This window comes from Plecotus auritus (assembly GCF_963455305.1).
Source record: "Plecotus auritus genome assembly, chromosome: 5".
Classification (NCBI taxonomy): domain Eukaryota; kingdom Metazoa; phylum Chordata; class Mammalia; order Chiroptera; family Vespertilionidae; genus Plecotus; species Plecotus auritus.
In genome coordinates, this window is record NC_137776.1 from 20,411,918 (window position 1) to 20,427,968 (window position 16,051).

At 37.9% G+C, this 16,051-nt stretch overlaps 1 protein-coding gene across 2 annotated transcripts in view; it reads right to left on the minus strand.

The window, feature by feature from the left end:
- ABCA12 (ATP binding cassette subfamily A member 12) overlaps nt 1-16,051 on the minus strand; it is a gene marked incomplete at its 5' end in the record, with an annotated part of 183,049 nt that overhangs the window by 39,455 nt on the left and 127,543 nt on the right. For both annotated transcript variants that reach the window (XM_080668989.1, XM_080668988.1), the window contains 8 exons: nt 938-1,098; nt 1,766-1,962; nt 3,237-3,455; nt 7,152-7,338; nt 8,237-8,392; nt 9,386-9,520; nt 9,609-9,678; nt 10,723-11,052. In XM_080668989.1, the coding sequence (XP_080525115.1) occupies nt 938-1,098; nt 1,766-1,962; nt 3,237-3,455; nt 7,152-7,338; nt 8,237-8,392; nt 9,386-9,520; nt 9,609-9,678; nt 10,723-11,052 (1,455 nt within the window). The remainder of the gene's footprint in view (nt 1-937; nt 1,099-1,765; nt 1,963-3,236; nt 3,456-7,151; nt 7,339-8,236; nt 8,393-9,385; nt 9,521-9,608; nt 9,679-10,722; nt 11,053-16,051) is intronic.

The window sequence follows — 16,051 nt, forward strand, 5'->3', positions numbered from 1 at the left end:
AAAAATGTGAATGCATTAATGAATATAAAAGTAAACTACTTTTTATATTATGAAAGTCACATCAGGATGATTAGATAAATAAATGACAGTGGTCAAAACCTGACTGATATCATATACATCTTGCACAATTTGATAGATCATATGCTATTTTAGGCAGTACAAGGATCCCTAGTCAGCATTTTTGGTTTTCAAAGATGTACAAGAAAAGCACCATTGGTCTGCCTGAGTTGGTCTCCACATTGCCACTTGAGGAGTACTGACCAGAAATTAAATATATGATGCCATATTCTCTTAATTTGCTTTTTAAAATTTTTTTGTTTTTTTACAATACATAAAATTAATCTATTACCAGATTGTAGATACAAAATAATTAGCCATTTACATGTAATAAGCATTAATATTTCAAGAAAAATCATTTTAAGTATAATAATGTTACATGCAATAAACATTAATATTTTAAGAAAAAAGATTTTAAATATAATAATGTTACCAAAACTGTACTAACATAATATAATAATTTGCTTTGGGTAGGGTAGAAAAATCTACCTGTTAGCCTTACAGGATGAAGTGCTGGGGAAAATGGAAGGCTGATCCTTCATCAGTAACCTCAGGGAATAAGTCATTCTTTACCTAGCACAATGGCTCTCACTGTGATCCCAGACCAGTAACATCAGCATCATCCAGGACCCAGTTAGAAATGTAGTAAATCTGGAGCCTCATCCCAGACCTATGGAATGCAAGACTCTTGGGGTGGGACTAGAAGTCTGGGTTTACCAAGACCTCCAGGTGTCCTGATGCTTGCTCAAGTTTGAAAAACATGAATCTAACATATGAATAGGGAATTTTAGCAAGGAATAAAGTTGGAGAGATTCTGCCCCTGTTTCATACAAAATTCACTCATGACTCCATAATAAGGTGTATTTTCTCTCCCACAAACCTTTTTCTTGGTGAGCGTGAGGTGGTACCCATCCCCAAATGCTTCCTTGAGGTAGAACGGTGATCCGCAGCAGCGGAGCCCACCCATCTCCAGGAAGGCAATGCGGTCACTCAGCACTTCGGCCTCATCCAAGTGGTGCGTCGACAGGATGATTGTTCTGGCTTGAAAACACAGAGGAGAACAGCAAAGAATGAGAAATGAAAATACAGTTCTAAGATATATAGAGTTAGCACAAGTACATCCTGTGATTTATGAGAAGACTCACATTTTATGAGCTAACAGGAAAACTAACAGAAGGAGCTTCCAAAAGGAATAAAGAGAAATTCAGAAGGAGTGTTCCTAAGTATTTCAGGGTCTCGCTCCCTTTCCCATCCTCCCGTCTCCTCCTTTTTTTCATCACTATGAAGCAGTGATTTTAAAGACTTTTTGAATATTCCTCTCTGATTAATGCTCTCCACTCTGATTGCTCTTTGCTTCACATCCTGTTAGCACTTATTTAGTCTGTTTTCAGTTTATCTTCATTTGTGTATGTTTGGTCTCTCTAATTGGATTCTAAGCTCCTCTAGGCAGAATTTGGAACTTCTATTGGATTTCTATGCTCTCAAAAAGGCCAGTTAAGTGCTTAACTCACAGTGGGCACTACATTAATATTAACTCACTGTCCCAGAAATTTAGCTGGGAAAAGAGAAGACTTGGGAAAAGGAAGAGCCCATGTGGGACTTTTAGTGAAGATTATTATGAACAGAAAAGGCTTCAGTTTGCTTGTGTGTATCCCAGAGAGCAAACCTCTGACTGTTGGGTGGAGAAGTTATAAGAAGGAACTCATACCAGTTTTGTTCTTGGATATGACATCCCATATACTTCGGCGAGAACATGGGTCAACTCCAGTGGATGGTTCATCCAAAATGACCACCCTTGATCCACCAATGAGAGCTATGGATATGGATAACTTCCTCTTCATGCCTCCTGACAATGTTCCAACTCTTTTATGACGATGGCTATACAGTCCAGTATCTTTTAAAGTCCTTCAAAAGGAAAGTATGGTGGTTACTTTTGACAGATAGGGCATTAGAATATTGCAAAAATTTAATAAGTACCCTAAATGATAAATATTCACTAAACAACCATTATATGCTCAGCAAGGTGCAATAAACTATGGAAAATTCATGACATAATTTTCTATTATTTATCATCTAGTTGAAGGTGTAAAAATTAATGCTCAGGAAACAACACAAAGGAATATGTGGCTCATTATTTTATTCATTCATTTGACAAATATTTATAGAGTTTCTTACTTTTTGGTGCCAGACTGTGTTTTAGGTACAAGTGGAAAAGCAGTAAGCAGATAATGTTCCTACCCATAAAGATATTATTTCTGTGTGTCTCATGATAAACAATGTTTCCAAGTAAGTATGCAATATGCTAGGTGGTGATAAGGGCAATAAAAAATAGCCTCGCTGGTGTGGTTCAGTGGTTGAGCATTGACTTATAAACCAGGAGGTCACAGTAAGGGGTGTGCAGGAGGCAGCCAATCAATGATTCTCTCTCATCATTTATATTTCTATCTCTTTCTCCCTCTCCCTTCCTCTCTGAAATCAATAAAAATCTATTTTAAATAAATAAATAAATAAATAAATAAATAAATAAATAAATAAGAGTACACGAGATAAATAGTGCCCAGGGCATGATGTTTTAGGTACTTACATTAATATGGAAGTCTCTTCAGAAGGTGACATTTTGTCAGAGACCAGGAGAGTGGAGGAGTAAGTCAAATAGATATTTGGGAAAAGCTGCTTTAAGTAGAGGGAACAGCAAGTGTGCAACTGGTCTAGCATGCCAAGAGCAGAGTAAATGTTGGGAGAACAGAAAGAAATGAATCAGAAGTGAGACTGGGAACAGGTCAAGTAGGGCCTCAGGGATGGCATACTCTGACCTGCAGTTTACAAAGGTCATGGGCTGGTCTTTGAAGAATCGACTATATAATGGAGGGTAAAAGCTGGGGGTCGAGTTAGGAGGCTTGGATCAGCATAGTAGTCATGGAGATTAGAAACAGAGGATTTGGGGCAATATGGGAACCAGAATTGAAGACATTTAAACAATACCTGTATGGCATTAAATGTATTTAAGACCAGAGAAGTAAAACACACACACACACACACACACACACACACACACACACACACACCCCTAAAAATCAACTGGTTTGTGAGAAAATGTTCCCTATTGGTATTATCACCACAGCTTGACTTCTCTTGGAGAAGAGTTGCCCACACACATTCTCATTCCTGCCGTCACGGACCTTTTCACTTCCTCGTGCAGCTGCTTTTTGGTCCAGTGGGGAACTTTGATGGAGCCATATAAGAGGAGGTGCTCCTTGGTGGTGAGGTAACTGAACAGGACGTCATGCTGCATGCACACTCCCATGCTCTTCCGCACATTGTGCAGGTCCTTTTTGATATCTTTCCCGTAAACAAAGATGGTACCTGCTGAGGTCCCAAACAGCCCAGTCAACATGGAGCTGGAAATCAAGAAATGATAAAGCAGGTGTAAGCCAAGCATTGAAACTAGATTTTAGAAATAAATACATCTCAGTTGTTAGCAAAAAAAGAAAAAAAAAAGTTAATAGTCTACCTCCTCAAATAAGGTCAAACTATGAAAGAATATAGTATTAAATGGGAATAAAACAATAAAAATTACTTTTAAGCTTTTAATAATTTAGAGTGTTACATAAATACTGCATAATGATGATGATGAAAATGGTGGGGTGGTGGTGGTAATAATGACAGAAATTGTTGGTCGTTATAATTTCCAGTACCCTCTCTCCTTCAGCAAACTTGTGTACTTCCTTGGCATCAGATAGTAGCTATAGGCTTTTTGTCTCAAATCTAGATCTCTGGCCCAGAACTCATCACTCAATTTCAGGCTTTCTTTATAAATCCAACAGGAGATATCTTCCAGGGTCCCCTAATTCAACTTGTTTAAACCTGGACTTACAATCTTTGAACTCAAACCCATACCTTCAGTGATATTACCTCCTTCACCTTACAGTGCATGCATACCATGGTTGCACAAGCCTCAGGCCCCGTTGTTTTTGCATTCTTCTCCTATCTTAGTCTCATAACTCCACCACCATCTTTCCATTTTTCCAGCCACCACCACAGCGCAAGCCCCCATCACCACTTGCCTACTGCCGCTGTAGGCTTCTAACTTCACTCCTTGCATGTTCCCTGGCCATCTCCAATCCCTTTCTCCACTCTGTGACCAGAATATTCTCATCTAGATAATTTCTTGTCATCTTTTAGATGGTGAGTGAATTGGGAAATTATTTAATAACTAGTGACCCGTTGCACGAAATTCGTACACATCAAAAGGGGATTAGTTAGAGGAAATAATTTAATATTGCTATTTGCCCTTTCTCTATAATAGAAGTGTCAGAGATGAAATAAAATTAGTAAAATGTATATGAAAACCTTCCTCCTGTCAGAGTCTGGGCACACTATGGGACAGAGTCAAGTCCCTGCCTACCCACATGCACCTCAAAATTGTGTGAGACCCAGACCTGGCCGTCCCCCCACCCCAATTGGGCTAGATCCAGACCTGGCCAGTCCCACCCACCCTTGTCAAGCCCTGCCAGGCAGGGGGCATAGCCTCAGGTCCCCTGGCCCAACGCCAGGATGGGGGGCATGCCTTGAGGTCCCCCATCAAGCCCCACCAGGCGGGGGGGTGGGGGCGTGCAGCCTCAGGTCCCCCAAGACCCAGCACCAGGAGGGGGGTGCAGCCTCAGGTTCCCATCAAGCCCCACTGGGCGAGGGCGCAACCTGAGTTCCCTTGACCCAGCACTGGGGGTGCACCTTGAGGTCCCCCGTCAAGCCCCGCTGGGTGGGGGGCACGGCCTGAGGTCCTCTGTCAAAACCAGCCAGGCAGGGGGGTGCAGCCTCAGGTCCCCTGGCCCAGTGCTGGGGCAGAGGGCACAGCCTGAGGTCCCCTGTCAAGCCCTGCCTGGCAGGGGGTGCGGTCTGAGGTCCTCCGGCCTGGCGCTGGGGCAGGGGGAGCAGCCTGAGGTCCTCTAGCCCAGCACCAGGATGGGAAGCTCACCTTGAGGTCCCCCGTCAAGCCCTGCCAGGCGGGAGGCATTGCCTCAGGTCCCCTGGCCTGGCACTGGGGCAGGGGGGTGCGGCCTGAGGTCCCCCAGCCAGACACCAGGGTGGGGGGAATAGACTGAGGTCCCCTGTCAAGCCTGCCAGGTGGGGGACATGGCCTGAGGTCCCCTGTCAAGCCCCATAGGGGCGGGGGAGGGCATAGCCTCAGGTCCCTGCTGATTGCTCATTAAGGCTCTTTATGGGAACTTGGCCTCAGCTGTGGGTGCAGCCATCTTTGTGATGGAGTGATGGTCAATGAGCATATTCCCTCTTTATAAGATAGGATTATTTTCTTCACTAAAATGTAAGCTCCATGAGGTCAGGGAAAGGATCTGTTTTCTCACCACTCTGTGTCAGTACTAACTCATGCTAAGAACTTCAGTGACTAATGTGGATTACATAGGGGATCAATACAATAAGCAATCCTTCCCGTAAAAACACATTGAAACACAGAGACATAGAAGCATGGAACAGACTGTTAAACCTCAGAATAAGGCAGGGAGGGGGGTGAGTGGGAAGAGATCAACCAAAGAACTTGTATACATATATGCATAACCCATGGGCACAGAAAATAGGGTGGTAAGGTGGGGAGCAGGGGGCAGGGGAAGGCTGAAAGAGGTCAATGAGGGGAACAAGGGGACATATGCAATACTTTCAACAATAAAGATAAAAAACACACATATCACATATTTCATTCTTTATATTAAAGGTTCATATTCAGAAGAGTAAGATGGTGACTTTCTTGGTTAAAATCACAACCTCTTCAAAAGTTTCTCTATCTCCTTTTTCCATTGGCTTCTATTGCCTGTTAGAAATCTTGCCTTTTATGCATTCTATTCACACAAGAAAGCCAACTCTGAATTTAAACAGGTCATGTAACATGGCTGCATGTTCACTCGTTTCATGACCTTCCGTTGTCCCCTTTTATTTACACAATAAATTAATTTGAATATGCTTTGGCAGTCACTGAATTTACTCATGATGATACTAAATAGGATATCCAGCAACTGACACTTTTTCTCAAATAAGGGCTAGAGTGCCCATGGCATCTTAGAGCTGATGCCCAGCTAAGCAATATGGAGCACAGGAGGGTGAATAGCAAACGAAACAAAAGTCAAAGCAATGTCACTTTTAAAACATTTGACTCTCTTCTCCACTCAGACACAGGAAAATGCTAGTTAAGTGAAGAGTGAGAAAGAACAGCTCATGTACCACTTCTGTCTTTTTTTATCTGTATCTGAGAGCTGGTGATTCTTTTGTTTCTTTATGAAGCAAGGTGAGGCTTCCCTGTGAAGGAGCAGCTGAGGCTGGGTGTTTATACCAGAGCATGTAAACTCAAGCTTATATGTGAGCCAAGAGAGAAATGCAGATAAGTGAAACAGCCTGGGCACATGACATAGTATGGGTTGATGGGGACCAGAGATAAACCAGAAAGCAGATGCCTCCTTTAAGAGAAAAGTCACTAGCCCAGCCGGCATGGCTCAGTGGTTGAGCATCGACCTATGAACCAGGAGATCACGGTAGGATTTCTGGCCAGGGCACATGCCTGGGTTGCAGGCTCGATCCACAGTGGGGGCATGAAGGAGGCAGCTGATCAATGGTTTTCTCTCATCATTGATGTTTCCATCTCTCTCTCCTCTCCCTTTCTAAAATCAATAAAAAATATATTTAAAAAGAGAGAGAAAAGTCACTAATAAACCCCAACCATATGTGCCAACCCAAGACTGTGGACTCAATGTTGCCAAAACTTACTTTTATCTATGGGATGCCAAAAATATTTATTTTTTTGTTTTTTATTAGAAAACTCCCCTATTTTTAAATATTGGCACTGACTTAAAAATTTTAACAAGTGCTGGGTGGGCCAACACTAGGTGGAACAAATAAACCTGTCTGGTGGGCTGATCTGCCCTTTGAGCTCACAGTTTAAGATCTCTGATTTACACTCCATCCTTCAGTATACAGGTTGAGCCATCTTAATCCATCTGGGAGCTATAATGGCTTTACATTTTATGAAAGAGGCAAGAAAATATTAAATAACATGCTTCTGTGACAATAAGTGTTAAAGAGTAACCTACATGGTCGTAGTTTTCCCTGCTCCGTTGGGTCCCAGCAATGAAGTGATATGCCCTTCATAAAAGTTCAGATTGAGGTTATCAACAGCAATTTTTGAGCCATAGGTCTTTGTGACTCCATGCAGGGCAACTCCGACTGTGAGATCTTTAGGTTCAGGCTCAATGTTGGAAGGAAACATGTATTCAGGACCTAGAGAGAAATCAAGAGAAGTGTTGTAAGCTCACTAAGAAAGAAACCACAAATTAGACTTTTTCTTAATTAAATTATAACCCTCTACATAAAAAATAATTCTGGAAACAAATGATCTGCTATAGTGTTTAGACTCCTCTCTTGGTTCAAGAATGAGTAAGAGTGTGGAACCACATTCTCCAAGGTTTATATGGCCCTTCTCTGTCAGAAAATGCAGTCCCAGAACACAGCGTCATTATACTGAATTCTGCCTTATTTTTAAATATTGAAAAAAAAAGTCAAAGGTTTGTTTGGATAGATGATACCAGACTTATGAAATAAATGTCTACAAGCTGTGATTTTACAGTGACAAGGCTATCTCATTAGCTTAGATCTGTGGTTTACAGAAACCAGTTCATTAACTACTCTTTGCATCTTTTTCAGGCATCACAAAAAGACCACTTATTGGGTCATCCTTACTTTATACAAATGACACTACTCATCCAATGTCAGGAAGACATGAGTTTTATTCTGTTTGTCCAGTGTTGGTGATTTGGATATGGGTTGTGCTAAACTATCCATACCTGTTACTTGGTTACTCCTTATGAGTAGTGACAGATGGCTGGAGTTAGGGGGTGCAGACTGTGGCCAAGGAACAGAATTTTTCTCTGTGTGAGTCTAACTGGACCACAAAGGGATCTGCAATATTGGACTAATTAGCTCCATATGCTAACCAACTGAGCTAAGGAGCCCAGAAAAAGCCACAATTTAATCTCCATAAGAGTCCAAACACATACGTGTGGATATACTCATCCATGATGAAAAGTATAATTTTGCCATTTAAGAAAGCATAATTGAAATCACTAGTCCTGTAAGTTTTATATCACTTCTCTCATAATAATACATGGTGTTGACCTACTTGTCTTGCTGGCAGATGGGTTTGTGTTCTGCATCATGATATTAGTAAACATAAGGCCATTGCTTTTCTCATGCTTCACCTCTGCACATCCAAATCGCTCCTTCCAATAGGAAGGAAGGATTGGGAAATACCACGGGGCTGCCATGCCATATGTACCTGTAATAAAAATATATTAGAAAAAATAACTATTAATTGATTGTCAACATTAAGCATCAGAAGCTAAATAACATATTACTATATATGGTTCAGGAAATCGTTTCTTTTTTGATACTATATAAAACTAAAAAGTGGTCTCGGTTTTCAAAGTAAAGTAGCCTGGCCTCTGTGACTCAGTGGTTGACATCGACCTCTGAACCAGGAGGTCACGGTTCGATTCCTGGCTGGGGCACATGCCTGTGCTGTGGACACAAAAGGTAAAATGTTTCTATTTTTCCCTCTTCCTTCCTCTCTGAAATCAATAAAAATATTTTTAAAAAGTAAAGTAAAAAGATAGCTTCTCTTTTATTCTTTCCTTTTTGAACAGCTTCATTGGGGTATGATTATATATTATAAAATTTACTCATTATAAGTAGAGTCAGATGTTTAGTAAATTTATAAAGTTGTGCAACCGTCACCACAATTCACATATTAGAACATTTCTATAATTTCAAAAAATTCTCTTATGCCCATTTTCAGATAATCCCTGCTCCCAGTCAAGTCCCAGGTAACCACTGACCTTATTTCTATCTACATATTTGCCTTTTATACAAATTTTATATAAAGAAAATAATACTCTTTTATTCATTTATAAAAATGTACCAGTATAAACAAGGCTTAATGGAAAAACTCCTAAGCATGTTAGAAATGATGACTACTTGAGAGCTACAAGGGGAAAACCCAACTAGTCATTTTCCTTTAGAATCTGGTAAATTCTCCTTAGAATTAAGAGACTTGGCTTTTGTCTTACATTCCTATTTGGAAAGACTGGATTCCATGCTTCTTAATTCACTCCATCCTATGAAGAAACACCAGAGAAGGAACTCCCGAGTACATTACCTCATCTTAGAAAAATTCTGGTTAATTTTGGAATTTAACTAATTTATTTTTGGAGATTATGTATGGTAAACAAAATATTAGAAAATATGTAGTAGCCAATTAATATGTTCATACCTGGGAAAACATTCCTGACATACCAAGCAATAAGGAAGTAAATGAAAGAGTCAGCTAGAATTAGACAGCACAGCCAGCCAAAGGAGGTGGTGTCATCCTGAACGGGGGAACTGTACATATTTTCCCACTGAAGACCTGCAAAGTGAACACATATTTTTATTCTTGGGTGATACATATTGCAGTTGTGAAAGATAAAATCCACTTTTAAAGAAAGTGAGCCTACCAATGCCCTGCTCCTCATATCGTGCAATGTATTGACTTGCGTAACTGAATGCTGTTGGCGACAGAAGGCTCTGTGAAGAGAACAAACAGCAATGATAGTTCTCACAGATTTCATACATTTTGCCAAAGGGATCTTAACACACTTAAACTTTGGACATATGTAGATTAAAATCATATTTAAAAATACAGAGGTCCCTTACCAAGCATGCCACAACTCTGAGAGAAGAGAAGAGAGAATAGCAGAAAATAAAATCAAGAAAATTGTAACTTGGAAAAGATTTGTTAGAAATCCAAAATATATACCTACACTGATTAAATGTTGCTCAGAATTTTAAAAAATAAGTAAGTACAAAGTAATGCAATGTTAAGACTAAAGTCAAATGAAATATTAGGAGCCAAATGATGTTTTTACTTCATAAATAGCTTTCAGGTAATAGAAGTGTTATGAGAAAATATACTAAAATATCAATTGATTGAATACTTATTATTGCAACAAATTAAAACTTTAAATTTTGTTTAAACCTAAAGTAGTCAAAGTTAAATGAAAGTTATTTATCATTTTCTATTTCTTTATGGAAACTTCTTAGTCAATAAAGAGGTTTACTTCTGCTTTCCATAAGTCATAATCTTAATACTTTCACTAAAATTCTTAATCTAATACTTTTAAATTAAAAAGCAAAAAAAATTTCAAAATTGATTATATGCTGTTAGTGCATTTATTTTTATGCCTGTAAGTTATATTGTATGTCATGAAAACATCAAAATCATTCATATGAGAGAATAATTCCAGTAATAAAGGCTTTAAAGTAAGAAACCTTGATGATCTTTAAAATTTGACAGATTACATTTTAACTGTTCTTTCTTCAGGAACTATTTATTAACAGCATCAATTTATGGTGTTAGAAACTGTGGGAGAAGTGTTTCTTCTTCATAGTCTTGTGCTTGTAGGGTACAGAATGATGTAGAAAAAACTACCAGGACAGTTAAGCTTATTTTGCAATCATTAAACTTTTAAATTTAAATAACTGTATTTTCAGTTTGAAAGTCTAAAAACAAAAAACAAAAAGGATCCCTTTTTCTCACACACTGGCCATTCCATGTGACAGTTGACTCACCATGAATACTTTCACTACATAGCTCAACTCATCATCAACTGTGACCAGAACAATAAACGGGAAAAAGGCAATGATGTATATGAGGCTTCCGATCAGAGCGGCAATGTTGGTGTTGTTAAAAAAGACACTGATGAGATAGCTCATGCCAATAACTGAGAAGCTATAGTCCGAAAAATACAGGAACAGAATGAACCCATTGGTTTTAGGAAGAATATTGCCAAACTTGAGGATAACGATGAGGATGGCAATTGTAATCAGCAAAAACCCAACACTCTCGATCAGCCAGGCAAAGAAATGACTGCAGGAGTTCACACCCATCATCTTCATGTACTGTAAAAAGGAAAAAGTGTTAGCTGCTGCTGAAGATGACATGTTCTCAAACAACAATTTTTCTGTACCATGCAAAAATGCCCAAGAGACACTGCACATATGTGAACGAGGTAGGCATCTTTATGATTTTCATAAGTCAAGTATGTGTCCATGCTTGTTCTGTGAAAGTAATATGACCATTTAGTCCAGCCCATCTTAGTATGTTCTCAGAGAGCCCCAATATAATGAAATAATAAATGATTTGGATGGTGAAGGTTTTATTTGTGTGTGTGTTTACAATTCTATTTTTAACTGGTATCTAACTGATGTCTCCAGATTAAATTACTTTATAGTAGACCATTAAAATGTATGGTATCCCTTGAAGAATTTTACAACATGAAAATGAAATTTGTCATAAGTATTTTCATCTGGTTAAAAACCATAGTTTATGTAAAATTCAATGTTGGGACTGATATAATAAAACTAATTTTTTTTACTAAACAATCAGTATTCATGTTCCTGGGAGATATAAAACAGACATGATTCCTAAGAATTTAAAAGATGGTAAAATTTTGAAGGGAGACTTTCTGTCTTTTGCCACACCTTCCCCATCTTTAAAATCACTGGCAGCCTAGGTCAGGTTTGTCATCTTTCTTTTCCAAAAAGACATCCACACACTCAGAATGAACTCAGGTATCTTAGAGAATCTATACCTTTCTCAATTGATATTTTAATAACTCAGTGATACTCATAGAAGTCAAGGCATTTCACCAACATAGAAAAACAGACCAACATGATGTGTCTATGCATTAACTCAAAGGATTGTGAAGGATCTAAATTCCCCTGAACCTTGGTTGTCTTGAATTTGGTGACATGTGGTATTTGGAGGAACCTGAATATCCTGGTTTCTAGTTTTAACAATTCATAATTAACATTAAACTTCTAAATCTGGTATTTCATAAAAAAGAACCTCAAAGAAATATTCCACTAACTTTACAATCCCCACCTTCTTAACTTGTCTAGGGAAAAAAAAATGGGAAATGTGCTCAAGCAAGAGAGTGAATTTTACTTTCTGCCTTTGCAACTTATCACATTTTGATAACTCTTCGGCTCCAGTTGTTACCATGGAAACAGCTACCTGACTGCCAACAGTTTAAGCTATGGGCCTTAAGCTAATCACCACTGAGAAAAAGCCTCTGACTTTTCCTCTTAACTTTGCCCTTTCCTCACACTCTTTTCTCCCTACTGCTCTCTCCTCCAAGGCCCTATCACCCTTGGTTGTAAAGACTCAACCTATGTTTCCATAGGAAGGGACGTGTGGGTCAAAGTTAAAAAATCAGCATGGAGTGAAGATTCACTGTGGAAATTTACCCATCATTGAAAACAAAATTACATTTTGGTGTGAAAAAATCCTTACAGATTTTATTTTTAAAAATATTTCTCTGCACCCCAACCCCTTTGAGAAAATTACTGTGTCATGTTTCATGACTACACTTCAGAGATATTCACCTACTCAAGTATGACCATGATGTGTTAGCTCTTTATTTGCCTTTCTTGCTATTTGTAATTTGAAGATGGAAGATGTGTTTTTTGTTGTTGTTTTACTGAGAGTCTGCCTATTTAAATATAATTAAATGAGGCATTATAGAACCGATGTAGCTACTCCAAAGCTAATATTCACCACCAAACTTTATGTGGTCTACAAAATATATTTACCCCCCCCCAATGTATGTCAGTAGGAGACAGTGTCAATATACTTCACATAGTGGGTATAAAATATCCATGACACTATCAAGGACATGACATAAAGCTGACTCCATTAGTATAAATATATTTTCCTTCCCTGACAGTTGATAGCTGCAGTATAACATATTTATAAATCTAAAAAATTATCCATCCTTAGCCTTGCTAAAGATAATTTGGCAAACCTGAAGACCAGGACTAAAGGTGTTTATCATTGTAATTTTGAAATTTTTGAGACTCGAGATCAGATTCCTTTTCCCAAGATTTGGTAAAAGTTGGAGACTTGTTATTGCCTTTTATCGAAACAAATCAAGTTAGGTGCTTTCAAAAATACTCACTACTTAAAATTCTAGCATGAAATTTCAGTGTTAAACTCTAGGATTTTATGCCATGAGGAGAACAGCTGCTATTCATAAAGAGTCGGAGCAATGAGAGCATGTAAGTCATCCATAAATTATCCGGATTCCCTGCCAACTTTGTTATAATAAACAAGACCAAACTTGCTGATGGAAGATGGCCCAGAGAGAATGGTTGGCTATGCTTTCTTGGATGCCGTTAGTTCCTCCTCAAAGTGACAGCTGTCAGGTGCCAGCTTTGTAAGCAGAGTCACATGTCTCAAGCCTCCCTCCCAACCTGCCAGGGCAATGCATCAACACCTGATAACCTGCTGCTCAAGGAAAACCCTCTGGACAGTGGCCAAAGTCTGGCCCAGTTGGTGGCAGAAGTTAATGAGAAGAAAGAGATTCTGTAAGATTTTGCATAAATGAAGCTTATGCACAGGGATTGGCATTAGTGCTATCAGGAAAAGAAATCATAAATATTCACATATTTTACTTGACAGTAATGTGTTGTTCATTCAGTTCAATCATATGGCAAGCACTAATTTGTAAAGAATAATATTTTCTAACTCAATTTAAAAAATTCTCATATCAATAGGTTATTTTTATTACTTTTTAGTAAGATGTACAGGATGTTGTGATCATTGCTTGAAATGTTCCTAATTTCCCCTAGTGATATGGATAGTGTATGACAAAAAAGCATAAAAGGTTGTCTAAAGTGAAGCACCAAAGGACTAAAAATCTTTGTATAGTTCTTGGTAACATATCTGCAGCTGATAGATATTTTACTTTACCTGTCTAAACTGAGAAAGGTCAACTCCAACTGAATATAGGCACTAAAATTCCCATAAATGACTTACATTAAATAAAATAGATAAAACTAACCCATAAATGAAGAATATATATAATACAAATATATAATACATATATATATATATATATATATATATATATATATATGATGTGTGAAAAATGACTCTTCCATGTGTTATAAAAGCAGCTTTTATATAGCTTTAATATTTTGATTTTTAAAAGCAAAGAATGCAGAACAAAACCCAATTGAAATACATTTTGAAATATTTTTTAAAATACAGTCTTAATCTCTTTAATATTAATTTGTCATTAATATTTGTGCTAATTTCTTTAGCAAGTTAAAGGAATTCACTGGAGTCATACCATCAGGAGGTCAAGGATTAATGGTTTCATTGAAATAACAACTAACTTGGTTTTCTTGCCCAGATTTGAAAACAATTACAGAAGAAAAAGATTGTGTGTGTGTTTTACCTTTTTAATTTAATTTGGAATGAGAAGGAAATAGAGAATGGGTAGCTTTAGAATTTAAATATACAAAGGATGACATTAAAAAGTAATTCTGAATCACTGGTAACCTAAGAAATTATCATCATCTTTAAAAGTCCTTAAGAGTCCATGCTACTAAAATAACATTGTGAGAGGGAAGGTAGCTATGATGTGGAAAGGATTTGATTGGATGTCAAGACACTTGAGTTCTAGCCAGATCTACTATTAACTAGCTCCACCATTTTCAGCAAGTCACCCCTCACTTTCTGGGTTCAGATTTTTTATATTTAAAAGGAAGGATATTAGTTTAGAACTGTGGGTAGTGGCGGGAGGCTGAGTAGGAGGCACTGGGAATATTCCACTCATTCCTCACCTGCTTCCATTCATCTTGCAAATAGACCATATTCCTTTGAATTCAGGACACCACTGATTTTAAAATGTGCCATTATTTTACATGCAACGAAGAAAGAAAAATCTCTGCCAAATAAATTATGACACCCTATCAAATGCATCCCAATTTCAGAGACTTTAAAATGTGAAGAAAAATATCATTACCCTGGAAGTGATAAAATATGGATAATTGAATGCCTCCCATGTTCCAGCAGTGAGAGAGCTCCATTATAAAAATACAGTGCTGAATGAAGTCTTGGTAACTTTCAGAAAGCTTAAGAGATCAGGCCTAAGTGAATATGAACTGGAAGATTCAAAGCCCGATCCTCTGATTCCAAGTTCACTGATCTTTAATTATGTGACTGACCCTTAAGTTCAGCTGGTTAAATTTAGTAAGTGGATGACTGAAAAATGAAGACACAGAACTACTAAACAGACACTTGTTCATTGTTAAAAATGTCTTTCATGTCTTTGTGTGAGAAAGGACTCTTTATTATGCTTTGATATTTTTTGGTGATATACATAGATGCTTAAAATTACTATCTTTAAACATAAAATAATATAATGTGTGTTTCATATGTATATATTATGTATGTAGGTATATTACACACATTTCCTGTGTGTTTCTACCACAAGTAATATTTTAAGGTAGATATTTATTTTGAAGTAGAAAAAAAATTAGTTTTATCACAGTTTTCTACTTCAAAATTTTCCATTAATCTGTGAGGATTCACTTCTGAGTACCAGGAACCTGAAAGAAAAATATATGGTAGGAACTTGCAACCAAAATCATTGTCCAAGGAATTAAGAAACCATTGTAATCAGTCCTGCATGCAACAGGGTTCAACCCAGTTGATGAGACCTTCATTTATCAACTTGTAACTGAACTCTAAAAATGCAGCTATGAGGATCAACCAGAATTTAATAGAAAAGGTAAGAAGTGTAGGTTCAAACTGTGGGATAACCTTAGAAGCCTGACACTGAACTAACACAAATATGAAGCAGTGCTTTGTACCTTGTAAGGAGAAGTAATCAATTGCCTAGCTCAGTGGTCGGCAAACCGCGGCTCGCGAGCCACATGTGGCTCTTTGGCCCCTTGAGTGTGGCTCTTCCACAAAATACCACGGCCTGGGCAAGTCTATTTTGAAGAAGTGGCATTAGAAGAAGTTTAAGTTTAAAAAATTCAGCTCTTGAAAGAAATTTCAATCGTTGTACTGTTAATATTTGGCTCTGTTGTCTAATGAGTTTGC